Genomic DNA, 27,940 nt, shown 5'->3' with positions numbered 1-27,940 from the left:
GTTCCGTACAGTGTGTAAGACCCAACGGTCCAACGTAATGTTGGACCACGCATTGGAGAAACAGGACAGGTGGTTCAGGAAGCAAAGGGACGGATCCGGTGACTGGTCTGGTACACTGTCCTCGAGCGCACCTTCAAAGCCTAACTTAGTGCCCAGCTGGGGTTTGTGCTGGTCTTGGCTCTGGCCCAGCACATTATTGTTGTTGCGCCGTCGCCTGTTATCCTTGCCTCACCTACGGTAAGGTTCATGCCTATGGCGAGGCTGGTACTGGCGTTGAGGGGGCTTAAAAGGCTTCCTCTGGGTTGCTGGGGTGTGCATACCCAGCGACTTGAGCGTAGCTCGCGAGTCCTTGAGGCTATGCAGCCTCGCGTCTGTCTGATCTGGGAAGAGCCCGGACCCTTCAAAGGGGAGGTCATGGAGTGTATTCTGGACCTCGGGGGGCAGGCCTGACTCCTGGAGCCACGCCGAGCGCCTCATGACCACCCCGACATGACTGTTCTAGCCGCCACATCTGCCGAATCCAAGGAAGCCTGGAGAGAGGTCTTGGCTACTGCCTTGCCCTCGTCCACCAGGGCTGTGAACTCCTGTTGGGAACACTGTGGGAGGTTGTCCTTCAACTTCCCCACCGCCACCCAGGAGTTGAAATTGTGCCTGTTGAGGATGGCCTGCTGGTTAGCAATACTCAACTGAAGGCCCCGAGATGAGTATACCTTTCTACCAAAAAGGTCCAGGCGATTTTGCCTTCTTGGCCTTAGGGGCCAGGGCCTGCTGTCCATGGCACTCCCTTTTGCTCACCGCCGAAACCACTAGGGAGCATGGACTTGGGTGGAAGAATAGGACCTCATAGCCCTTAGAAAGGGCAAAGTATTTACGTTCCACTCCTTTAGCCGTTGGAGCGCTAGAGGCCGGGGTCTGCCATATAGTCTTATAGTTAGACTGAATGGTCTTAATGAGCGGGAGTGCTATTCTGGATGGCCCTTCAGGGCTCAAAATGTCCACCATGTGGTCCTCCTGCTCAACTGTCTCCTCGGCCTGCAATGCCAAATATTTGGCAACTCTGCGCAGCAGTTCCTGGTGGGCTCTATGGTCTATTGGCGAAGGGCCGGATACCTCTGTACCCGCCACCGCCTCATCGGGGGAAGATGAGGAGATTAGCTGCTGCTCGACCCCTCTGGTTGGTCCTCCTGCTCCCCATCTCCCGTGGCAGGGGCCCTGGGCTCAGGCTGGGGCGGGAGTCCATGGGATGGCACCGGGCTTGCCGCCAACAGCTCGATGAGGTCCTTTGTGGCCTCAAAGGTGCCAGGCATAGAGGGCTGATCCATTATGCCCTCGAGCCCATCATCCACACTGAGCTCACTTAGGTCTGGGCTCAGTGGGGCTTGTACCGCCGGGACAGCCTGTGTCAGCGCCGGTACAGCGGCCTTCCCACTCTCGTCGGTGCTCGGTGCCTTGGGAGGCCATGCCTTCCTTTAGGCTGTGCCGGGGGCCACACCGGGGAGGACGATCGGTGCTGGTGCCTCGCCTGGCACTCCGGGGCCATCAGTTTACGGTGCTTCGTCAGTGCCGGGTCTCCCGATGGCTCCGGGGCACTATGCACCGAGGAAGCCTGAGCCAGCATTGGGCACTCCGGGCCCGGTGGCTGCAATGCGGCCTCCATCAACAGTTGTTTAGTCGGAAGTCTCTTTCTTTCCCTGTCCTTGGCTTGAAAGCCTTGCAAATCCTACACCTTTCAGTTTGATGTCCGTCCCTCAGGCAACGTAGACACGAGTCGTGGGGGGGGGTCACTAACTGGCATAGGTTTGCGGCACGTGGCACAAGCCTTGAAGCCGTGGGCCTGCGGCATGCCCCGTGGCCCAGGGCCAGTGCTGGAGGCCTCCAAGCACCTAATCACTTAAGTGTTCACAATCCATTTGTAAACGAACTGATAACAGCTACTCTAAGGCTAAGGGACTGCTCTTCTACCAGAAAGAGAGAGAGGTTGTTCCAACGTCGCCATGGACGGTAAGAAGGAACTGGAGGGGGTTGGGCCGGCGAGGGTATACAGGCGGGGCGCAGTGGTGCCACTCGGGGGGCCCGCAGGGAGCTGCTAAGGGAAAAACTTTCCAACGCTTGTGCACACAGTGCGTGCACACCTAATGTGGAATGGACATAAACAACCACTTGAAGAAGAACAACATTGAACAGACACTTTCTGGAACTTTGATGAAAATTGTACTATTCTAATCCTTTTTGAAACTGGTGCCCATTCTATCAGGCTTTTAGTTGCCCCCCTTGATTTTATCAAACCCACACCACCTCTGTGTATATCACTGGCATTCGGTAATCCAGAATATAGTAGGATGTGTCCAGATGACAAAGTGATTTGTCCTGATATAATCCATCTCATTTCACTTAGGCCAAGTACATCTAATTTGTATCTCCCCATTTCTTTTGTTTCTTTGACTGTTTTACCAGCCTCATGTTAGTGTCCACACATGCCACGTACCAATTTTGGTAATGGATTTTGGAGAGAGCAAATTCATCAGTAGAGTAGCTTCCTTGGGGGTTTGGCCACTTCATGTTTTCATCTCTCTTCTAGGTCTATTTGAATTAAGTTGGATTGAGTTTGTTGAACAGAGCAGTTGTATAGGTTTCTGTAATTACTTTGTTTTATACAGGAGTAGGTTGTTAGCCCACTCTTAACCCGCTACCAGGTGGGCTAGTGGATTGCCTTAGTCTGGCTCCTACTCTTTGACTTGTCCGGAATGGGTGATCCTACTATAATATATACTCCTGCCAGCATAGCTTGTGTGTGCAAGGAGGCATCTGCTTTTTAAAGGTCATGCCTATAACATGAACATGACATTGAGAATATTTTTTAAAGAATAGAGACAGGATTATTTATTTCTCAAACACTCCTGCCACCCAAATATTTGAATCACTATATAAATATCTGACATGCTGTAATTTAATTAACTGATACAGATTTAAATTATCAATAACTGATAACCACAAATGCTTGTATGCTGACACTGATATTTCCATGATAGTGTCCACAAGACTGGAAAGAGGCAGTCATATCCTGTAACAGTTATTAAACAAACTTTTATAACATATACCTCATTAGGTGACACAAGGTGCTTAACACTAACAGGGAAAAGTTCTCCTGGAATAGGTAGTGTTAGCGTTGTATATGGTGGCAAAACAGGGGCCCCTGCGTCGGATAACAGCAACTCCTACAACAAGACAGGATTTAGTTAGGCTTCACATTTTGGTAACTAATTGCAAGTTTGCCCTTCTATGACTTCTGATTAACTATAGAGGAGTTATTTGTATAGACTCAAATAAGGTAAACAAGACATTCCTGATGACAAAGAAAAATCAAATCAAATTCAAATTTTCCTTGGTTTCATTTTTCTTATCTTCCATTTTTAAGCAGATAAAGAGGTTAGAGAACTAAATCGGTCAATGCACAAATTTTGTTGGAGGACGATGTAAATATTTAAAGAAAAGCTATTCAGAGGTACTCCTAAATAGTTAAGATATTAAAAAATAAAATGATGTCACTACTTTGACAAGGTTCCTCACTAAAGGCTCTTAAGCAAAGTAAGCAGTAATGGGTAAGAGGGGAGGTCCTCTCATGGATCAGTAATTGGTTAAAAGACAGGAAACAAAGGGTAGCAGTAAATGGTCAGTTTTCAGAAGAGAGAGAGGTAAACAGTGGTGTCCCCCAGGGATTTGTACTGGGACCAGTGCTGTTCAACATATTCATAAATGATCTAGAAAAAGGAGTAAACAGTGAGTTGGCAAAGTTTGCAGATGATACAAAATTACTCCAGATAGTTAAGTCCAAAGCTGACTGTGAAGAGTTACAAAGGGATCCCACAAAACTGGGTGACTGTGAAACAAAATGGCAAATGAAATTCAGTGTTGATAAACGCGAAGTAATGCATATTGGAAACAATAATCACAACTATACATTTTAAATGATGTGGTCTAAATGATCTGTTGCCACACAAAGATCTTGGAGTCACTGTGGATAGTTCTCAGAAAACACCTGCTCAATGTGCAGCTGCTAGCAAAAAAGCTAAAAGAGTATTAGGAACCATTGGGAAAGGGGTAGATAATAAAACAGTAAATATCATAATGCCACTATTTAAATCCACAGTATGCCCACTCCTCGAATACTGTATGCAGTTATGGTCACCCTCTCTCAAAAAAGATAATATAAGAATTGGAATAGGTACAGAAAAGGGCATGGAACAGCTTTCATTTGAGAATGGATTTTAAAAAAGACTGGGGGACTATTCAGCTTGGAAAAGAGACTACTACGTTTTAGTCCTGGGTATTTTTAGTAATAGTCACGGACATGTCATGGGCACTAAACAAAAATTCACAGCCCATGACCTGTTCATGACTTTTACTATATGCCCCTGACTAAAACTTGGTGGGGACGAGGGGGGCGGCTTGGGGGAATGCCCTGGGGGGCACTGTGGGTGCTGGGGGAGGGTGCAGCTGGGGTGGGGGGCACAGCAGCTGCTCAAGGGGAGGGTTGGCAGGGCTGGGGCAGGCTCCCGACCTCCACATGCTGCCTCCACTTGGCCCCAATGCCTGGTTCTAAAGCTCCCATTGGCTGGGAACCGCGGCCAATGGGAGCTGTTGGGGCGGTGTCTGCCAGCAGAGTTGGCACATGGAGCTAGGAACTGAGGGAGGGGAGTTCCTGTAGAGGCCTCTGGGGAGCCCACCCTAGGTAAGCACTGCCCCACACCCCAAACCCCAAACTCCTGCTGCTGAGCGCGGGGGGGTGAGACTGCCCCAGCAGCAGCCAATTCGAATGGCCCAGGGACTGCCTGAGCTGTTCAGGCGGCCCCCAGACCAGGCACACCAGCTGCTGCAGAAGTCATGGAGGTCACAGAAAGTCACGGAATCTGTGACAAACATGGAGCCTTACACATAACACAAGAACCCGAGATCACCCAATGAAATTAGTAGGCAGCAGTTTTAAAACTAACAAAAGGAAGTACTTCTTCACACAAACAGTCTGTGGAACTCACTGCCACAAGATGTTGTGACGGCCAAAACTGAAACTGGATTCAAAAAAGAATTAGATAAGTTAATGGAAGAAAAGTCCATCAATGGCTACTAGCCAAGATGGTCAGGGATACACGACCCCCACTCTCTGGGTGTCCCAAAGCCTCTGACTGCCAGATGTGGGACTGGACAACAGGGGATGGATCACTTGATAATTTCCCTGTTCTGCACATTCCTTTTGAAGCATTTGGAATTGGCCATTGTTAAAGGACAGGATACTGGGCTAGATGGACCATTGGTCTGACCCAGTACGGCTATTCTTACGATATGTACTTTATTTGAGGCCAAGAACAAGAAGATACTACAGCAGAATAACGCACTGATAATAAGGTGTAATTTCTCCACTAAAAGATAAAATAGAGGTACAGCCAAGGCATTAGTCAACAGCAAATGCTAAAAACCAATCCATGGCTTCCCTCCCAAAGCAACAGTACAATATATAATGCACTTTGCATGTGACTTAAAAATGGCTGAAATACTGAAAAGTCCATTTTAAAATTTTTCTTTAACAATAAAGAAGGGTTTCAACCATTTCAAGAAGGAAGCAAGTCTTTAGGAGGGATCTAACCAAAACAGAGACTGGGACCTGGCACAAAAGGATTAGGTAAGGTAATGAATTTTAGTGATCAATTGTAAGAAACCCACAAAACCTAAACCCACCCACGCTAAACATTGAAACTTACCTCATAGCTGATTTTACAGTTATCCTCAAAACACTTTTCACTGTAATTTATTATTTCCTAAAAAGCAAGTACAGTTCAATTTAGGTACCAGTGTAATAGGGGCCTTATAAACACCTAAAATATGTCGATAAATCTTAACACTTAACAGCAGATTTTTCAGGAAATATTTCCTTAATTCATAATATATACAGGCTGCCTTTCTTCAGGAAAACATTAAACTCTCACTGATATCAGTGGGAATAAAGAACATATTCAAGTACTTTCATGGATTGAGGCTTTAGAACCTGATTCTGCATTCAAACAAAATTTCCATTGAGTTCCAATGGGAATTTTGTCTGAGAACTGCAGGATTTGGCCAATTCATTAACAGAAATGGATTCCATATGTAAAAAATTGCAGTATTTTCTAGTTTCAGAGTGGCAGCCGCATTAGTCTGTATTCGCAAAAAGAAAAGGAGTACTTGTGGCACCTTAGAGACTAACAAATTTAAGGATGGACCAACCCTCCTTGAACTTTGAGGTGTGATTGCGTACTTTCAACAACCCTCAAAAAACCAGGTTCCCTTTTGCATCACTTCACAACTTCTCTCAAAAATATGATTGAAAATAGTTACCCAATACTTGTAACAACAACTGTGCATTTTTGGGCACAACTAAATGGGAGAAGGGATGAAATGACTATAAGGTGGATGCACACCTAATTGAAAGACCATACTCAAAAACTAGTTTGTCAACACTCTGCAGTCAAACTGGAGAGATTTATCTAGTAGAGTCCCACATGAGTCAGTCCTGGGTCTGGTACCTTTCAATATTTTCATTAAATTACTTGGATAATGGAGTGGAGAATATACTTATAAAACTTGTGGATGACACAGAGCTTGGAGAGGTTGTTAGGACTTTGGAGGAAAGGATTATAATTCAAAATGACCTTGACAAATTGGAGAACTGGTCTGAAATCCACAAGGTGAAATTCAATAAAGGCAAGTTCTACCCTTAGGAAGGAAAAATCAAATGCACAACTACAAAATGGGGAATAATTGGCTAGGTGGTAGTACTGCTGAAAAAGATCTGGAGGTTAAAATGAATTGTGCATTGAACATGAGTCAACAATGTGATGCAGCTGCAAAAAAGGCAAATATAATTCAGGCATGTATTAGCAGGAGTGTTGAATGTAAGACATGTGACGTAACTGTCCCACTGTCTTTGGCACTCATGCGGCCTCAGCTGGAGTACTGTGTCCAATTCTGAGCTCCATATTTCAGCAAAGTGGTGGACAAATTGGAGAGAGTGCAGAGGATAGCAAAAAAAAAGATAAAAGGCTTAGAAAACTTGACCTTTGAGAAAAGTTTAGAAAAACTGGACATCTTTAGTCTTGAGAAAAGACAACCGAGGGTGACCTCCTAATAGCCTTCAAATATGGTAAGGGCTGTTACAAAAAGGAATGTGGATCGATTGTTTTCCATGTCCACTGGAACTAGGATAAGTAGTAATAGCTTATTCTGAAGCAAGGGAGATTAAGATTAGATATTAGGAAAAACTTTCTAACTATAAGGGTAGTTAAGCTGTGGAATATGCTCTCAAGAGAGGCTGAGTCATCCCCATCATTGGAGGTTAAGACAAGGCTGGACAAATACCTATCTGGGTGGTCTAGCTTTACTTGGTCTTGCCTCACCACAGGGGACGGGACTTAACTTCCTGAGGTCCCTTCCAGCCCTACATTTCTATGATTCTGTGACAAAGTGCAGAGCAGTGAATATAAAGTGGAGCAAAAACAAAGCATAGAAGAAAAATCTTGGCTTCCTCCCTCTCCATAAAGAGGAAATGTTATTCAGGATGAAGTAAGAAAAAGCCACTCCCCCTGAAGTTTCTGCCACTTCTAGAGAAACCAAATCAGAAGAAGTAGGGAGAATCAGATATCTTACTGAATAAGTGTCCTTAAAAATAATTTGAGAGTTTAAATGATTTTCTGACGTTAACTATTGTACCTTTTGGATGATAGTCCATAAGGAAGTTTTATATCAGTTTACAATAATAAATTCATTAATAACATTTTAAATTAAGTAGCCATCATTTTCAGTACTGTTACTATGGATGAATTCAAGAGCAAAGAGTTTGCAATTCCCTAGGAATTTCCATGTCGCTTTGGCAAGAAGTTGTACCTATGTTTTTTTGCTACTTGGAAACTATGCCTTTGACATTGCTGATATATACACTTTCAGACATAAGTAATATATAACAAACCTAAAAGGCATTAAAATGTGACAAAGTAATAATGACAATAACCTAGGGAAAAGGTCACAACCGCAAACTGATTAAATATTTAATCTTTTAGAGCCACTAGAGCAGCAAAAACAAAAATTAAATCTTACTTACCAGATCTGATATATCCTGACAATCTTCAAAAACGCAGTGTTTGTGGTATGCCATAAAGGAAGAAAGTGACATCCCATCAAAATAAAGATTAACAGATATCTTGCCCCATGGATTATCTGGACGTTCCTGTTTGAATAAAACAAAGTAGACTACTACCATAATGCACATAACATCATGGCTGAGATTTTGTAAACATAGTAGTCATGAAAGAGGAAATTACTTACCTGTAACTGGAGGTTCTTCAAGGTATGTGGTCCCTATTTGTATTCCAAACTTGGGTGCACATGCGCACCACACACTGGAGCAGGAAGTTTTCCGTAGCAGTGTCCATTGACATGCGTCATAGGTTACCTCGTGCTCCAGGTGAGGTTATAAGAGGCTATGCAGGGCAACGGTCCTTCAGTCACCCTCTTTGCACTGAGTAGCGCAGTCTGTACTAGAGGGGACAGTGATTGGGTACTGGAATACAAATAGGGACCACACATCCAGTTACAGGTAAGTAACCTCCTTTTCTTCTTCAAGTGACGGTCCCTATATGTATCCAAACGCAGCAATCAGCTTGGAGTTGGGTGAGAGGACAAACAATGTATCGCTGTCTGCAGGATGAGACAGCCCACAGCCGCATCTTCTGTTGCTCTCTGTGTGATGGCACAGTGAGTGGTGAAAATATGCACAGAGCGCCAGGTCGCCACCCGGTATGTGTCTTGCCAGGGGATATCCACTAGGGAGGCTGAGGTAGCTGCATGTGACGCAGTGGGCTGTAATCCTGACTATTGTAGCACTCTATGATGCATATAGAGATGAACTTTGATATGTGCTGTGAAGAAAGGGCTTGTGACCTTTCTGCAATGGCTATTAAAAGGTGTGAAGAGGCGCAAGAGACGTGGGTCCTGTCAAGGTAGAACACAAGTGCACAGCGGACATCCAATGAGTGCAGAGTCCTGCCTGCTGGAGTGACGCGTGACTTAGGATGGAAGACCGGGAGGTGGATGGACTGGCTGAGGTGGAACTCAAAGACCACTTTCGGGAAACTCAGGGTGAAGGTGTAATGAAACTTTTTATGGAAGTTTATGGGGGAGGTCAACCATCATGGCTTCCAATTCGCTGACCTGCCTAGCGGAAGCGATTGCCATGACAAATATGACCTTCATGGTTAAGTGTGAGAGGAAGCATGTGGCCAGGGGCTTGAAGGGAGGTCTCATGAATGTGGAAAGTACAAGATTGAGGTTCCAGGGGGGCGTTGGTTTAAGGACTGGTGGGAAGCGTTCATCAGCCCTTTCAGAAATCGGGTGGTGGGAAAACACCAAGTGGACATCCACTGGTGGAAGGAAGGCATTAAGTGCCACGAAGTGGACTTGGACCGAGCTGAGAGCAAGGCCTGAGGTCTTAAAATCCAGGAAGTAGTGCAGGATGTTGGGGACAGAGACATTACTAAGGGAAAAACGCTGGCATTGCGTCCAGGAGGTGAAACACTTCCATTTCACAGCATAGGAAGCTCGTGTGGAAGCTCATCTAGATGAACATGATTTGTTAGGGAAGAGTCAACATAGTTTTTGTAAAGGGAAATCATGCCTCACCAATCTGCTAGAATTCTTTGAGGGGGATCAACAAGCATATGGAGGAGGGGGATCCAGTGGATATAGTGTATTTAGATTTTCAGAAAGCCTTTGACAAGATCCCTCACCAAAGGCTCTTAAGCAAAGTAAGCTGTCATGGGGTAAGAGGGAAGGTTCTCTCATGGATAAGTAACAGGCTAAAAGACAGGAAACAAAAGATAGGAATAAATGGTCAGGTTTCAGAATGGAGAGAAGTAAAAAGTGGTGTCCCGCAGGGGTCTGTTCTGGGACCAGTACTGTTCAACATATTTATAAACAATCTGGAAAAAGAGGTAAACAGGAGGTGGCAAAATTTGCAGATGATTCAAAACTACTCAAGATAGTTAAGTGCAAAACAGACTGTGAAGAGTTACAAAGGGATCTCACAAAACTGGGTTACTGGGCAACAAAATGGTAGATGAATTTCCAATGTTGATAAATGCAAAGTAATAAACATCGGAAAAAAATCCCAACTATACATATACAATGATGGGGGGGTCAAAATTAGCTGTTACCACTCAAGAAAGAGATCTTGGAGTCATTGTGGATAGCTCTCTGGGAACACCCACTGAATATGCAGCGGCAGTCAAAAAAGTTAACAGAATGTTGGGAATCATTAAGAAAGTGATAGATAGTAAGACAGAAAATATGTTGCCTCTATATAAATCCACGATACGCCCACATCTTGAATACTGCATGCAGTGGTCACCCCATCTCAAAAAGAGTGATACTGGAATTGGAAAAGGTAGTTAAAAGGGGGGGGGAAATGATCAGGGATATTGAACATCTTCCATATGAGGAGAGATTAATAAGACTGGGACTTTTCAGATTGGAAAAGAGACAACTAAGGGGGGGGGGATTTGATAGAGGTCTATAAAATCATGACTGGTGTGGAGAAAGTAAATAAGTGTTATTTACTCCTTCTCATAGCACAAGAGCCTGGGATCACCAAATGAAATTAATAGGCTGCAGGTTTAAAACAAACCAAAGGAATTATTTCTTCACACAACGCTCAGTCAATCTGTGGAACTCTTTGCCAGAGGATGTTGTGAAGGCCAAGACTATAACAGAGTTCAAAAAAGAACTAGATAAATTCATGGAGGATAGTGGTTATTAGCCAGGACGGGCTGGGATGGTGTCCTTAGCCTCTGTTTGCCAGAAGCTGGGAATGGGTGACAGGGGATGGATCACTTGATGATTACCTGTTCTGTTAAATTCCCTCTGAAGTACCTGGCATTGGCCATTGTTGGAAAACAGGATACTGGACTAGATGGACCTTTGGTCTGATCCAGTATGGCCATTCTTATGTTCTTGTCTGCTGTTTAAGTATGTGATGTACTGATGTCAAGCAGACATTGTTTACATGTGAGTCCCATCCAAAAACTATGCTGTGAGGCGAAGCGGGCCTGCGCTGAGATGTTGAACTCTGCCCTGGTGCTCGGTGAGGAGGTCCGGCAGCGTAAGGGGCGGGCGGAGAGTAAGTAGGTTTGGAAACCAGAATGGTCAGAGCAAAACAGAGCTATCAGTAGGGCTGTGGCTCAATTGCAGCAGATCCTGTGCAGTATTTTGGGAAGGAGGGGAATGGGGGAGGGAGAAGGCATAGCAGAGACCGTCCCGCCACAGAACAAGGAGAACATTGCCCTGGGAATTGCACTCTGTGGTGCCCCCAGGAGCAGTAGAGGGGAAACTTGTGTTTTTTGTGAGTGGTGAACAAGTCCCAGTGAAGGGTGCCCCAGGCATGGCAGATGAAGCAGATAGTGGGATCGTGTAGCTCCCACTTGTGATTGATCATAGAATCATAGAATATCAGGGTTGGAAGGGACTTCAGGAGGTCATCTAGTCCAACCCCCTGCTCAAAGCAGGGCTAATCACCAACTAAATCATCCCAGCCAGGGCTTTGTCAAGCCTGACCTTAAAAACCTCTAAGGAAGGAGATTCCACCACCTCCCTAGGTAACCCATTCCAGTGCTTCACCACCCTCCTAGTGAAAAAGTTTTTCCTAATATCCAACGTAACCCCCCCCCCACACACACACTGTAACTTGGGACCATTACTCCTTGTTCTGTCACCTGGTACCACTGAGAACAGTCTAGATCCATCCTCTTTGGAACCCCCTTTCTGTAGTTGAAAGCAGCTATCAAATCCCCCCTCATTCTTCTCTTCTGCAGACTACTGAGGTACCAGGTCCATCTGAGCATGTCCGAAAGAGATATCTCCACTTGCAGGAGGTACGCCACATGGAGTATGACATTGTGGTGGATACACTAGTTCCAGAAGCGGATGGACTCCGCACAAAGCGACTAGGACTTGGTGCCCTCCCATCTGTTTATGTATACCACTGCAGCGGCATTGTCAGAAAGAGCTGAATGTGGAGAGCTCGGATAAGGGTCAGGAACATGTGGCAGGTGAGGCGGACCACCTGCATCTCCAGGATATTGAGGTGCATGCGAGCTTCAAGCTGAGTCCAAGCCCCTTGGGTGGCATGGCTGCCCAGGTGGGCACTCCAACTGGTTAGAGAGGTATCCATGGTGAGGGTGGTGGTTAGGAAAGGAGTGGCAAAGGAGGTGCCTATCATCGTCTTGGAAGGTGACGTCTGGTTGTCCACTATGTGAGGAAGGCCTGGACTGGATGGGAGACAATCAGTGTGGTGACCACGTGGTCCCAGTATGGGCTGCAGACTGATAGGAGCCACAACTGTAGACAGCGCATGTGCAGATGGGCATGCAGCATCACATGGGTGCAGGCTGCCATATGCCCAAGGAGACAGAGACAGCAGTGCACCGTGGTGTGTGGGTTGTAGCACAGGGCCATCAGGGCAGCGAAATGGCCTGCCAGGAGAAAGACTTGTGTTGCTACAGAATCCAGGCATGCTCTGATTAAGTGGACTGTCTGCATCAGGATGAGCACAGATTTCTCCTCATTGAAACAGACATCTAGAGTGGTGAGAAGAAAGCGGAGAGGACGGATCGCCAACGCCATCTTGGGGAGGGATGCTGCCCCCAGAAGCCAGTTGTCTAAGAAAGGGAACACAGAGTACCCCAGTAGTCTGAGTTGGAGCAGCCATGACCACAAAGACTTTGGTGAAGAGTCTTGGGGCCATCGCAGTGTCAAAGGGGAGAAATCTGAACTGGTAGTGGCTGTCGCCCATGCAGAAGCAAAGAAGCCTGCGGTGGGCTAGATTGATGTCGATGTGGTAGCACACATACTTCATGTCGAGAGCTGCAAACTACGCCCCTAGGAGAGGGAGGGGATGATGGAAGCGAGCGTCACTATACAGAACCTGGTTTTCCTGATACATGTATTGAGTAGTTGGAGATCAAGTATAGGGCAGAGTCATCCTCTCCTTTTCAGGATGAGAAAGTACAGGGAGTAGAAGCCCTGTGGACTGGGGGCGGTGTCGTGCAGACTCCTGATACCAAGGGTAGGTGACCTGATACAGGGCATAGGGAGCATGCAGAAAGGTGATCTCTGTTACTTTCAACAGGGTGCCAATGTGTATATGAACAGGTGAAAGAACAGGTTAAGGACCATTAAGAAAAACTGGACATACACAAGTCTATGGGGATTGATGCAATGCATCCGAGGGTGCTGAGAGAGTTGGCTGACGTGATTGCAAAGCCATTGGCCATTATCTTTGAAAACTCATGGCAACTGGGGGAGGTCCCAGACAATTGGAAAAAGGCAAATATAGTCCCCATCTTTAAAAAAGGGAGGAAAGAGAATCCGGTGAACTACAGATCCATCAGCCTCACCTCAGTCCCTGGAAAAATTATGGAGCAGGTCCTCAAGGAATCCATTTAGAAGCATCTGGAGGAGATGAAGGTGATCAGGAACAGTCAACATGGATTCACCAAGGACAAGTCATGCCTGACCAACCTCATTGCCTTCTATGATGAGAAAATTGGCTCTGTGGATATGGGGAAAGTGGATGACCGGATATACCTTGACTTTAGCAAAGCTTTTGATATACAGTCTCCCACAGCATTCTTGCCAGCAAGTTAAAGAAGTATGGATGGGAAGAATGGACTAGAAGGTGGATAGAAAGCTGGCTAGATTGTCAGGCGCAACAGGTAGTGTTCAACGGCTCAATGTCTAGCTGGCAGCCAGTATCAAGCGGAGTGCCCCAGGGGTTGGTCCTAGGTCCGGTTTTGTCCAACATCTTTATTAATGATCTGGATGATGGGATGGATTGCAACCTCACGAAGTTCGCGGATGACACTAAGCTGCGGGGAGAGGTCGATACGCTGGAGGGTAGGGATAAGGTCCAGAGTGACCTAGACAAATTGGAGGATTGGGCCAAAAGGAATCTGATGAGGTTCAACAAAGACAAGTGCAGAGTCCTGCACTAAGGAAGGAAGAATCTCATGCACTGCTACAGGCTGGGGACTAAGTGGCAGTTCTGCAGAAAAGGACCTAGGGATTACAGTGGACGAGAAGCTGGATATAAGTCAACAGTGTGCCCTTGTTGCCAAGAAGGCTAAAGGCATATTGGGCTGCATTAGTAGGAGAATTGCCACCAGATCGAGGGAAGTGATTATTCCTCTCTATTCGGCACTGGTGAGGCCACATCTGGAGTATTGCATCCAGTTTTGGGCCCCCCACTACAGAAAGGATGTGGACAAATTGGAGAGTGTCCAGTGGAGGGCAATGAAAATGATTAAGGGGGTGGGGGATTTATGAGGAGAGGCTGAGGAAACTGGGCTTATTTAGTCTGCAGAAGAGTGAGGGGGGATTTGATAGCATCCTTCAGCTACCTGAAGGGGGGTTCCAAAGAGGATGAAGCTTGGCTGTTCTCAGTGGTGGCAGATGACAGAACAAGGATCAGTGGCCTCAAGTTGCAGTGGGGGAGGTCTAGGTTGGATATTAGGAAAAAACTATTTCACTAGGAGGGTGGTGAAGCACTGGAATGGATTACCTAGGGAGGTGGTGGAATTGCTGCCAGGACTTTCACTGCATGATGAAACCTGTGGTGAGAGAGCAGGACGATGCATCCCAGCCAGGGCTTTGTCAAGCCTGACCTTAAAAACCTCTAAGGAAGGAGATTCTACCACCTCCCTAGGTGACGCATTCCAGTGTTTCACCACCCTCATAGTAAAGAAGTTTTTCCGAATATCCAATCTAAACCTCCCCCACTGCAACGTGAGACCATTACTCCTCGTTCTGTCATCTGCTACCATTGAGAACAGTCTAGAGCCATCCTCTTTGGAACCCCCTTTCAGGTAGTTGAAAGCAGCTATCAAATCCCCCCTCATTCTTCTCTTCTGCAGGCTAAACAATCCCAGCTCCCTCAGCCTCTCCTCATAAGTCATGTGTTCTAGACCCCTAATAGTTTTTGTTGCCCTTCGCTGGACTCTCTCCAATTTATCCATATCCTTCTTGTAGTGTGGGGCCCAAAACTGGACACAGTACTCCAGATGAGGCCTCACCAATGTCGAATAGAGGGGAACGATCCCGTCCCTCGATCTGCTCGCTATGCCCCTACTTATACATCCCAAAATGCCATTGGCCTTCTTGGCAACAAGGGCACACTGCTGACTCATATCCAGCTTCTCGTCCACTGTCACCCCTAGGTCCTTTTCCGCAGAACTGCTGCCTAGCCATTCGGCCCCTAGTCTGTAGCGGTGCATTGGATTCTTCCGTCCTAAGTGCAGGACCCTGCACTTATCCTTATTGAACCTCATCAGATTTCTTTTGGCCCAATCCTCCAATTTGTCTAGGTCCTTCTATATCCTATCCCTCCCCTCCAGCGTATCTACCACTCCTCCCAGTTTAGTATCATCCGCAAATTTGCTGAGAGTGCAATCTATACCATCCTCCAGATCATTTATCACTTCTGGAGGATTGGGACTTCAGAGTCAGGTCTGTTACAAATGACAGCATTGTGGAGCTGAAGATGGCATTGGAGGCGGAGTCCCCAATAATTGCAGAGTGTTTTTGCAAGATTGTGGACTGACACCCACATTGCCGCTCTACAGATCTTTGAGATAGGGACATCCTTGAGGAGGCAATGGATGAGGAGATTGACTTTGTGAAGTGTGTATGAATGGCATCTGGAGGGATCACATTATGAATTTGGTAACAATGTCTGATTCAGTTTGAGACCCACTTGGAAAGTCTGGGGTGATATTGCTGAGCCCCTGGATCTTTCTGTTGTGGAGAGAAAAAGCCTAGGGGACTTCCTGAAAGCCTTTGTCCTGTCCAGGTAGAAGGCCAGGGCTCTCCTGACATCTAGGATATGTAATATAGCCTCTCTGTTTTGGTGAGACTTGGGGTAGAAGATTGGAAGGTGAATCAACTGATTCATGTGAAAGTGAGAAGTTACCTTAGGAATGAATATTACATGTGGTCTGAGCATAACCTTGTCTGGAAAAAATACCGTGTAAGGAGGATGTCAGACAAGAGTTGACAGCATCTACCATGGTGGAGTTGGGTGGCAGTTGGGAGAAAAGGAATTCCGATTCCTTAGTAGGGACATAGTATTTTTTGCCCACTTGCTTGTATGTTGGGGCTATTGATGTCAGGGTTTGCCATACAGTCTTTGCTGGGTCTAAAATGGCCTCATTAATCAGGAGGGCGAACTTTGAGGAGGCCAAAGAATGGAGGACATTAAGGAGTTGATGGTGGGTACCCATGACTTTCTCCAATGGAATCAGGAGAGTGTCTGCCACTCTCTTTGCCAGTTCCTGAAAGAGATGAAAGTCATCTGCCAAAAATGGTGAAGACATGATGGCTTTGTCTGGAGAGGAGGAGGTGGTGGTGGTGGTCATCCTTGGAATCACTTCCTCCTCGGTACCTGCTTCCTGTTCCTTGAAGTCTTGAGGAGTTCTGAAGTCCTTGATGGTACGGCCAAGGGAGCGCCTCTCGAGGATTCTCAGGCAAGGCTCGGAGCTCGAGAGGCATGTTAGCGGTGTGCTGGTCAAGGGTCCCAATTTGGCAGCATATGGTGGGGGTGGCATAGAGCCTGGTGATGGCACCCATGGGTGGCCACACCAGGATGGTGGTGGTGGGGACATCTGTGGGTATAACCTTGAGGTCTGTTGGTAGTGAGCACCATATGGAGCTTGGGAGAAATACTATCATACTCCCTCTTCTGGCTTGCTGTCTGAACTGTTGCTGGAAAGTGGAGGGGCATGGTATGACAGTGGGGATATTTCTCATGCTTGGCAGAGGCTTGGTGCAAAGGTCTCGGTATAGAGAGGAGGGACTCTGGTGCACCTGGCATGTGGATGTCTTTTGCATTGTGGAGTTCCATCTGTACCAGTGGTCCTAGCATCTGTGGTGGCGCCAGGGAGACTTGTCAGCACCGGTCCCTCCTGTGCCAGTTGAGCACAGTATGCCAGTTGGATACCGATGCAGGTTCACGTACCAAGAACGTCTTTTTAGAGGAGTACTTACTCCTGTCCTTCAGTGCCGATGATTTGATACTTGAGCCCATGAGTCCATGGGCCTGTCAGTGGTACCAATTACAGGCGGTTTCCATGAGCGGTGGACTGAGATGCCTCACTGTCGAAGGTACCAAGTGAGATGGTGACTGCTTGCAGTTATCTCAGGGCTTGCTATGGGGGGTTCCCATGATCTTCTTACAAGATTTGTGAGAGGGGGCTGCAGCTTGCTTCTTCGACCCACAGCCCTTAGATGTAAAAGGCTGTGGAGAAGACTCACATCTACCATGTGACTGTGGTTGGAGAACTGCCTCTATGAAGATAATCTTCTGGCGGAGCTCTGTCTTTGCTGGATCATGGCCAGAGCTGTTGGCAAAGACCACACTTCTGTTGTATGTGGCCTTCCCCGAGGCAGCGAATGCACTGAGAGTACTTATCCACGATCAGGGATTGCCTCTTTACAAGCGAGGCACTTCTTGAAGGCCTGTGAGCTAGGCATACCCCATTGGGGGAAAGGGTGGGAAGAAAAATAAGGTTTTTTTTTTATTTCAAGGATAAATTGAAGAAAAGGGAAAAACTACAAATAGAACTATAACTAGGAGACTAACTAATTATAGGTAAGTTGATTGAGACAATAGTCTTAATGGACTGCTAAAGGCTCTCTCTCTAGCCAGGAGCAGTTGAGAAGGAACTGAGGAGTGTTAGCCTCTGCATGCTGGCTAGCCTCGGGGCGCAGCACGAGGAGAGACAGCACATGTGCAGGCCCAACGGACACTGCTACTGAAGTTCTCTTTTCAGCAGCACAGGGATGCGAGCACACCTGCAGTGGAGCACACACAGGGACACTAGTAGAAGAAGAATGACAATTCCTCTGCCAAATAGTCCTCCAAATCTGAAGAGACCTCCGGTAGCGACGGAGCCATCCGTGTGGGCAGTTCATGAGCAACTGCCAGCAGCCATCTCTGTACCAAGAGAAGCAGTGAATCTGGCAGATGGGGGCTGCAGTACCAAGAGCAGCAGAAAGGGTGGATATGACAGGTTTAGGTGTGCCATTGGGAGCAAAGGCTTGACATGCCCAGAGATCCAGGGGACATCTCTCGGACCGCAGGAACATGGAATGTGCAGTGTGACGTGTGGGCACTCCAATCACGAAGGAGGTGCATGCTGTGGAGGGCTGTGTCTGCGCACAGCTGGTGTGGCAGTTGGAGGTACTGGGACATCTTTTCCTCTTAGCTTTACCCCCAGAATGGGGGAGCTTAGGAAGTGGCACAATGGGCTCCGCATGCGATGTCTCACTGACCTGGCATGGCTCGTGGAGGAAACACTGTACTTCATGGCAATCCGTGACAGGGACCTGCCGCGATGCCCATGAGAGCGCTTACGACCCTCACCTTTGGGCTTGTCCTGCACTGGTGGCACAATCGGATCTGGGTGGCAGGTGGGGCACTCACCACCAGCGAAGGGTGGTGCACCACTGGTTCTGTTGGCCATGTGGCCAGAGTGTCTTTCCCATTAGGAACTTCTGGAGTGGCAAGAGACAAGCTGGAAAGGACTTGAACATCTTGCAGCGCAATGCACCTCCCTGAAGCAGTACAAGTAGTGGTGATTCTAGTCGCTCACTGAGAATGAGCGAGGGCACAATGCACAGTTTTTGAACCCTGGAATGTGGGGCATAGTCCCTCAATAAAGTCGGGGCAGGCCAAGACCAACTACACTATGAAACTATTTACACAACTAAGACTAAACAAGCTAACTATATACAGAGCACAAAGTGTTCTTGTAGAAGGCTACGAGCACGGAAGAAAGAGAATTCCAACTCCGACCATGTGGCGGTAAGAAGGAACTGATGGAGTGTCACCCCGCACAGCCTCTTATAACATCACCTGGAGCACGAGGCAAATGTATGACACACATGCGGGTCAGTGGAACAGCTGCTGAAAACTTCCAGCTCATGGCGCGCATGCGCACTCACATTTGGAATACATATAGGGACCATCACTCAAAGAAGAATTCAAAGTTGTGGTTCCTTCAAACACCACAATAGCCTAACCCCTATTACACATTGATAGAGTTGGCAGTATACATGTGAAAGCAAATTAGGAAACCAACATGGATTCTACCTCTGTCTGCTGTTGGGATGGCAGCATTGAAAATATGGCCTCCTTCCCTCCAACAAAGGTCTAGCTCTGTGTGTGCAAATATCCACCAAGCCATGGCATCCAGACATTGCCCCCGTCTGAGAATGAGCCAGCATTTCACTCTTACTTCTCAATTTTTAAGATGCCTAAGTACATCACAAGTGATTTGAAATGCCAATGTGTTTAATTTTTCAAATAGTATTAAAAATATATTTAAGCAAGACAACATTTAATCTTAACATTAACTGATGAGTAAGGCTAAGATTTAGACATGGGTATTTTTAGTAAAAGTCATGGACAGGTCATTGGCAACAAAAAAATTCATGGCCCGTGACCTGTCCATGAATTTTACTAAAAATACCCATGACTAAGTCTCTGTTCCTGGGGCCCCATTGCTCTGGGGGCGCCCTACTCCAGTGGTAGGGGCTGACTGCACCCGGAGCTCCAAGGACCCCAGGACTGCTCTCCTGATGGCCTCCAGGGCTGCCCCCAGGGCTGCTGCTCCAGCCATCCCTGGGACCACTGCTTGGGCGCTCCCTGGGGTCAGCCACATGGTTCACTTCTTGGGCGCTCCCCAAGTGGCTGGCCCTGGGGCCACTCCAGCAGCAGCCCACCCCGGGGCAGCCCCCAGGACTGCTGCTCAGGCGCTCCCCAGGGCCAGCTGCAGTCTGCTTTTCAGGCACACCCCGGGGCCAGCTGCCCAGGACCACCCAAGCAGCAGCTGGTGTGGCTAGCCCCAGGGACTGCCCAAGTGGCTGGTCCTGAGGCCACTCCAACAGTGGCCGGTGCAGCTGGCCCCAGCGCAGCCCCCAGGACTGCTACTCCGGCACTTCCCGGGGCTAGTCGCACCTGCTGCTGCTTGGGCGCTCCCTGGGGCTTCCCCCAGGACCACTGCTCCAGCTCTCTCTGGGGCCAGTCACACCGGCTGCTGCTCAGGTGCTCCCAAGCAGCAGCCAGTGTGGCTAGCCCTGGGGCCCCTGCAGCTGTCGTGGAGATCGCGAAAAGTCATGGAATCCGTGACCTCCGTGACAGAATCATTGCCTTACTCATGAGTTAAGGAGGGGTTCTAATGTTGGTACATGAGGGTACAAAGGACTCAAATAAGTCACAATGGTAACAGCCACACAAATACACTTTGGTACCTTTAAAAACTAACATTTAAGGCCTAAAAATTGTGGCATGAGTCAAAGTTAAAGCAGAAATCATGTAATGTGCTGTCATTATGCTACCTGTGACAACTATATATCCTGAGCCAGGTAGGAGTTATTTTGTTCAGGAAAAGCAACTAGTTTTATTCCTGCCATCAACTATGCCTAATACACATTAAAGGAAAAAAAACATTTAGAGTTTTATTCCTTATGTCTGAACATAAGTTAAGTTACCAGAAGATGTATTTCAACAATTCTCTTTGTCAGTAGTTCTTGAAGGAGTTCTACTGCATCCTGCTGCCAAAAATTTCCAACCTAGTTAGTGAGAGGGAAAAACATAAAAAACTCAAACACTATAAAGATCAACAAGCACAGTGCACTATATCATGTATACTAAGTATGTATTTTCACCATAATATTCTATAATACAAATGTCTACCTAATAAAACCCAAGACTTATTTGACTCATCTCCTACAGTTAAGAATTCTTGAACTATGTGGTATTAGCCAGTACCCATATGTTAGTTGTAGCGTACATCACATTAATAGTAATTATGTACATGGTATTAATATATTATACATTATACATAAGTGGAATGGGAAGTTATGTTAAATGAATGAATTATACGCTTCCCACAATTCTTTCCACCCACGTCACGCATCCCGTAACACTTCGCAAAGCTGAATTTAGCTTTGGCATTAGAAAACTGAATATTTATCAAAGCAAAGCTGCATGAATACTTTGTACCAAGTACAGTTAGGAACTACTTACATGGCTCATCAACTTTTTCAGAACGAGGTATGGGAAACCATAGGGAGGTTACAAGGACAAAGATGGCACAAACTAGTAGATTAAACTTTAAATGATGTGTAAAGAGTTTTGTAACTTGTAAAACCATACTATAAATATTACTAGCTGAAATGTGTACCTTTGAAGCACACCTTCTGGGTAAGCTGAACGTGTAGCAATCTAAAAACTGCTTCCCAGAAGGAGGGTAGGTATGTCCTCCTTTTTGTATTATATTGTTTTGTCTTTAAACAATAAAGTTGAATAAGTTCAATTATTTGGTCTCCTGAACAATTTTTAACAATTAACCACAAATGCAGTCAAACAGCTGGCTATATCTTTTAGTCCATAGTGGCAAACTGGACCTGAATTCCCTGGCACAGTAGTGCTAAATTCTACAGAATACTGTGTATTCTGCAGTCATGAGATGCAGAGACCATTCAAAATGCAAAATTTTCTTTTTAAACCTAATGAAAAGCCATTTGTGAATGTTTTCCCTACATATTTGTATTGCTGCCTATCTGTACGTTGTAGGAACAGATTATTAAAAAAGTTACCTCTACCTTACAGTAACTGGAGTTCTTAGGGATGTGTTGTCCGTATCTAGTCTACTGTTGGAGTGCATGCACCCCAGTCACACAAGATCGTAGTCTTTTGACCAGCAGTATACATTAGGGTGGCACACGTACCCTATGTATTTTCATGCTCCTGTACCAAGGGCATTAACGTGACAGTAGGCCCAATTGCCACTCAGTTACTTCTCCACTGTGGAATCCAGGTTTTATAGGATTCCATAGCAGCAGGGAAGGAAGATGGATCATGGACTACATATGGACAACACATCTCAAAATATTCCAGTTACTATAATGTAAGTAACTTCTTCCTTTCTTCGAGTGCTCATCCATATATGATGTGAGGGAGGTGGGTGCTGAGCTCGTGGATCTAGACTAACTAGTTTGTAAGAGATTTTAATACAACCCTAAACCCATTTGGACAGCCTTTGAGTTGATAATCAGCCAATGCCAGAATAAGTTTAGGCAACTATCTGAAAGATTTGGTCCTCTGCAAATAAAAGGAAAGAGGTCTTGTAAACATCTAAAGTATGCAGCCTAACCTCTCCTTAATTAGAATATGGTTTAGGGAAGAATATTGGTGGGTGGATCACTTGGTTTAAATGAAAGTTTAACTACTTGAGTAAGCATTTGAGATGAAGTCTGAATGATACTTCATCCCTATGAAATACTGTATAGGGAGGTCTTGCTGTGAAAGCCTATATTTATACACTTCTTGTGACACATGTATAATTGCTATAAAAAAGGAAGTCTTCATAGATAAGTGCTCCGAGGGCTGTTTAACAGTCCAAAGTTCTTCAGTGAGAGTAAATATCCCAAAGACAGTCAAAAATAAGTCAATGGGTTGCAGGTGACACTGTTCACATCAAATCCCACATCTCTTCCATTTAGCTACGTAGGTTTGTTTGGTGGAATTTTTCCTATTTTGCATCAAAATACTTTGGACATCCAAAGAACAAAACCTATTATGAATGACATCCATTCAGCAGCCAGGCTCAGAGATAAAGGGAGGCTGGGTTTGGATGCAAAATATTTCTTTTGTCTTGAGATATCAAGTCTGGTAGAAGAGGTAAAGGTTGCGGTGGATAAAACAATAGGTTCAGTCCTAGGTACCAAAACTTCCTCAACCATGCAACCCCATCCCAAGAGGAACTCATTTGTCACCAAAGTCTTACTGAGAGGGGTGGAGAAAAGGGTACAACCTTGCATATGTAATTGAGGTCTTTCCACCAATTTAGTGATATAAGATTTGTGAGCCATCAGAAACATATCCATAAGATGCTTTCTCACCATGTATGCAGACTCTAGTCAACCCTGCACACAATGTAAGTGTAGTCTTACATTCTGCATGACTAATATTGCAGAAGTCAAGTGTCCAAGCAGCCCCAGAAAAGTCCAAACGGTGATATGTGGATCTTTTTGAGGCTGATGGGCAAGACTGGACATAAGCTCTGGCTGTTGTTCAGTCTACCTGCCCAAACACTGAGAAATGTGTTATCTGATAAGTTTCTGTTAGCAGCTTCTCTCCAAATTTATCACTCATGGGCTAATGGCCCCCAAAGGTGGAATTCAGAGGCCTTCCAATGTTATTGGTGGAGGCTCTGGGACTTGGCTCCACCCTTAAGCTCAGGCCGCCAGAAGAGTCTAAGTCTCCCTTTGAAGAAAATTTTCAATCCATATTCTTGTCATTTATAGGACTAGGGTGAATTGCATTCAGAGAAAAGCTATCAACAGAAAGAAATGATCAGTTAAGAGATTACTCATTCTGTTGCACAGCTTTTCTCCTCATTCATTACACATGGAAAGTAGCAAGCAGTGAATCACAAAAGCAGGGAAGGAAAGGCTAAGCAAAGGTTGAAAAACTGTTACCTACCTTTTGTAACTGTTTTTCAAGATGTGTTGCTCACATCCATTCCATTGTAGGGCTGTGAGCGCCCACATGCACAGTCCTCAGAGATACTTGCCTTAGTGGTATCTGTAGGGTTGGCCATGGCACCCTTTAGAGTGCCACGCTCATGCGTTGGTATATGAGGCGCCATTGGCCCTGTGCCCTCCCAGTTCCTCCTTGCCAGCAACTCCGACAAATGGGGTAGGACTGGGCGAGTAATGGAATGGACATGAGCAACACATCTCAAAGAATAATTACGAAAAAAAGGTAATCCTTTTTTCTTCGAGTACTTGCTCATGTCGATTCCATTCTAGGTGACTCACAAGCAGTATCCATGGAGGTGGGCTTAGAATTCACGGTTGTGCGGCTTGCAACAGTGCTTTGCTGAAGCCAACGTCGTCTCGGGCCTGCTGGGTAAGTGTGTAATGAGATGTAAACCTGTGGATGGGTGACCAGGTATTGGCTCTGCAGATATTTTGAATAGGCACTTGGGTCAGGAAGGCTGCTGCCGAGGCTTGCGCCCTAGTTGAGCAGGCGGTTACAACTGCTGGTGGAGGCACTTTCACCAGATCACAATGGAAATGGATGTAGGCAGTGATCCATGATGAAATTCTCTGGGTGGACACTGGAAGACCCTTCATCCTGTCTGCCACCATGACAAATAACTGCGTTGAATTATGGAACAGCTTGGTCCTTTCGATGTAAAAGGCTAGCACTCTCCTGACGTCCAAGGAGTGTAATTTGTGCTCCTCTTCTGACTTCTGAGGTTTTGGAAAGAAGACAGGTAAGTATATGTCCTGGTTTGTATGAAACTGAACAACCTTGGGCAGGAAAGCCAGGTGCAGATGCAGCTGGACCTTGTCCTTGAAAAACACCGTATAGGGCAGCTCCGAGGTAAGTGCCCTGATCTCAGAGACCCTGCGGGCAGATGTTATCAGCACGATGAATGAGATCTTCCTGGAGAGTAGAAGAGAGCAGGAATCCAAAGCTTAAAGGGGAGACCCATGAGCCACAGTAGCAGGAGATGCAGGTTCCAAGAAGGGATGGGGCCACGGATGTGGGGATAAAGACCCTTTCACTCCAGACCTTTCAAAAACCAGACTGTCATGTCATGAGCGAAGACTGACCTGCCCTGGAATGGAGGGTGGAAGGCTGAGATAGCGGCAAATTGGACCTTAACTGATAAAAGAGACAGGCCCTGGATCTTGAGATGCAGAAGGTAGTCCAAGATGGACTACAGCGAGGCTTGCTTGTGCTGGAAATGCTGGTCCGAGGCCCAGCACGTGAACCATTTCCATTTGGCCAGGTAGGTAACCCAGATGGAGGTCTTTCTGATACCCAACAGGACCTGCTGGACACTGGCCAAGCACTCCTGCTCTTCCACATTCAACCATGGAGCAGCCAACCCATCAGATGCAGCAGACTGTTGTGGTTCTTGGACAGCAGATCCGGCCAGAGTGGCAGCTGCAGCGGTGTGGTCACTGAGAGGTCCAGGAACGTGCCAAAGCAGTACTGGCAGGGCGAAGCTGGGGCTAGTTTAACCTGTTCCTCCCCACTGTTCAAAGAAAGCTAAATAGGCTTCATTAGGAGTCTCTTTGTTATTTTAAATGCTCAATCAGAACTAAAATCACTTGTGGTAGATTGTGTTTCTGTCCAGCCTGCAAAGAGCTAAAAATCACTAAGAGATTGATGAGCAGAGAGGCAGGTAGCAGCAGAAGGTGACTGAGGGGCAGCCAGCAGGAGTGGCCAGCAATAGTGGTGAGGCGGCCAGCAGAATGAGCATCTGGCAGGGTGGCCAGCCAGAGCAAGTGTTCAGAAGTTGCAGCAAGCAAGGTGCCTTCTTCCCTGGAAGGGAGATGAACTCACACAAATGCACCTCTGAACCCTGGGTCCTCACTGACCAAGGAAAACCACTGTGAGTGGGATAGATAGATTCATAGATATTAAGGTCAGAAGGGACCATTATGACCATCTAGTCTGACCTCCTGCACAATGCAGGCCACAGAATCTCACCCACCCAGTCCTGCGATAAACCTCCCACCTATGTTTAAACCACTGAAGTCCTCAAATCATGGTTTAAAGACTTCAAGGTGCAGAGAATCCTCCATACGAAAGATACTGAGTCAATTAGGCTGGAATTTTCAAAGGCACCTAAAAGAATTAAGCACCTAACTCCTACTGAAACTCACTGATATTTGGGCATATGTGGTGAGGGAGCAAAGAGGGGCACAGTAAAGGAACTTTTGGTTGCAGAGCTCAAGAACATGAGGCAGAAGGCACTGCCCCATGTACTCTAGGGTGGGTGTCCTGCTAACAGTTTTATGTTTATGAATCCCGCTTGTGCCACTGTCCCTAATTAATATTGGGTGACTTCTCTCCTTTCATTTAAAAGCTGCTTTTCTACACTCAGACTCTGTGCTTGTGATTGGGGAAGTATTCCTCTCAGAGGCGCCCATGGGTGGTGTGTAGTTTTCCCAGGTTATTGGGTGGGGTACTTTTCCCCTGGCAGTTTGCAGGGGGAGGTAGTACACAATTCATCCTGGCATGGGGGCAGCACAATAGGAGGGTACTGGTATACCTCAGTTATGGAAGAAGCTTGCTACATGTTCCTTGAAGCCTGAAAGGCTGCCTGCCTGCTCTTCTAGGCTGGCTAGCACCCAAGTAAGCAGCGTAGGAGGAACCTAGTACCACTTGGGGTTTTACTCAGTAAATCAGGATAATTTTTAACGTGGGAAGGGATTTCTCATTTACCCCACTATAATTGCATGAAGGTGCACCTTCATGGGGAAGAGACTTGTTGTGTGCCTCTGTTTTGGTCACAGACTACCTGAAGTGCTCCTAATGCTTTAATGTGGAGTTAGCCTGTGGAACAGGGGAGAGATGGACATCCATTTCCCGCCTTTCAGAGCAAGGGTTTATGATTGATGATCAGAAAGCACAATTCCCATTCTACTTCTTTCTGAAATCTGAGCTCCTTTTCCTGGCAGACCGAGAGTCGTTGGGCTGAAAACCAGATAGGCACAATTCCCATTAGGCTGCAGACTGAGGCAGGATTGCAGAGGAGGAACTGGTGTGTCTGCATGCCCAGAAATACTGAAGGGTGGGGCTAAGGGTGGTGAGCATGATAAAGAGCGCAGAGAGAGACTGTAGGAGAAAAGCCCCAGCAAACACCTCCCTCCAGGGGAGCAGGCAAAGGAGAAGAGGTTTAAACCTTGGTTTTCACATCCCTATACCCCCGTTCATTATCAATATTAAGTACTGCCTTGGGAAGGACACATTTGTTTTTGCCTTTTGGGAACTCTGTGAAATTTGCAGGACTTACCCCTGTGGTAGTCGGAGAGCTGCGGCTCATCCTTTGATTCTCTCTCTGAAAACTCAGAAGCTCCTGATCGGGCTTTTCTGCACTGGAGTCATGACTCCTCAGGCTAGGTGGGAACTCAACATGCTGGTCTAACTCTGAGCCCCCATACCCCAGCAGTTCAAGGGTTGGCTGGCTGCCACAGACAGGGTGTAATTCACCCTTTGTAGAGTCTATATGTGTTGCCTCACATAGAGAACACTGCTTAGATTGAAGCCAGGTGTTTGCAGGACAGCTCTGCCATGCTTGAGTAGGGAAAGAAGAGTCTGGCAGGAAGGCACTGCAGCAGCAGATCCAGATTGCTGAAACTACCATGCTGCTATTTAACCCAATCCAGGAAAGAAGGAAAAATTGCAACTGCATGAAAATTAATAAAAATAAAGGTTTTAAAACAACATGGTCAGGAGAAACTGAACCACCAATTTGTTACGTTGCTGGAGGCAGAAAACCTACGAGCCTCAAGCAACCATGGAGTGCCTTCAAATTCCATTAGCCCACAAGTAATGAATAAGGAGAGATATTCAGCAAAAACATGGGACTAACACTGTACCTATGTATTCTATCCTCAGTGTATTTTTAACTGGGATTTTTTAAATTTAAACCAAGGATAATAAAGAGTTGAACTCTGCCTGCTGAGGCAATTTTTCCCAAATGAGTCAAATATCAAAGTATAATAGTTTACACATATCTGGTCTTCTCTGGAAGGCATCGACAGCTATAACCTTGGTGAACACACTTTGTGCTGTAAAGAGACTAAATAGAAGGACTCTGTATTGGTAATGGTTCTATCTGCCCTGAAATCTTAATTACTTCCTGCATGCTCAATGTATGGAAACATGCAGAAGTATGCATCCTGTGGGTTGAGAGTCGCAAACCATTTGTGTGAATCTGAAGATGAATTATAGAGGCCAGTGTTACCCTCCTAAACTTGAAGCAACAGATGAAGG

The 27,940-nt window shown here is 46.3% G+C and overlaps 1 protein-coding gene across 4 annotated transcripts in view; it reads right to left on the bottom strand.

Moving 5' to 3' along the window:
* Window positions 1-27,940, bottom strand: part of RNF17 (ring finger protein 17) — a 203,371-nt gene that overhangs the window by 23,514 nt on the left and 151,917 nt on the right. For all 4 annotated transcript variants that reach the window (XM_084633486.1, XM_084633487.1, XM_084633488.1 and 1 more), the window contains 4 exons: window positions 20,623-20,703; window positions 8,126-8,251; window positions 5,754-5,810; window positions 3,099-3,215 (listed from right to left, as the gene is read on the bottom strand). In XM_084633486.1, the coding sequence (XP_084489612.1) occupies window positions 3,099-3,215; window positions 5,754-5,810; window positions 8,126-8,251; window positions 20,623-20,703 (381 nt within the window). The remainder of the gene's footprint in view (window positions 1-3,098; window positions 3,216-5,753; window positions 5,811-8,125; window positions 8,252-20,622; window positions 20,704-27,940) is intronic.

This window comes from Lepidochelys olivacea, assembly GCF_965140295.1.
Source record: "Lepidochelys olivacea isolate rLepOli2 genome assembly, chromosome: 1".
Classification (NCBI taxonomy): domain Eukaryota; kingdom Metazoa; phylum Chordata; order Testudines; family Cheloniidae; genus Lepidochelys; species Lepidochelys olivacea.
This window is presented reverse-complemented; position numbering and strand designations above follow the sequence as displayed.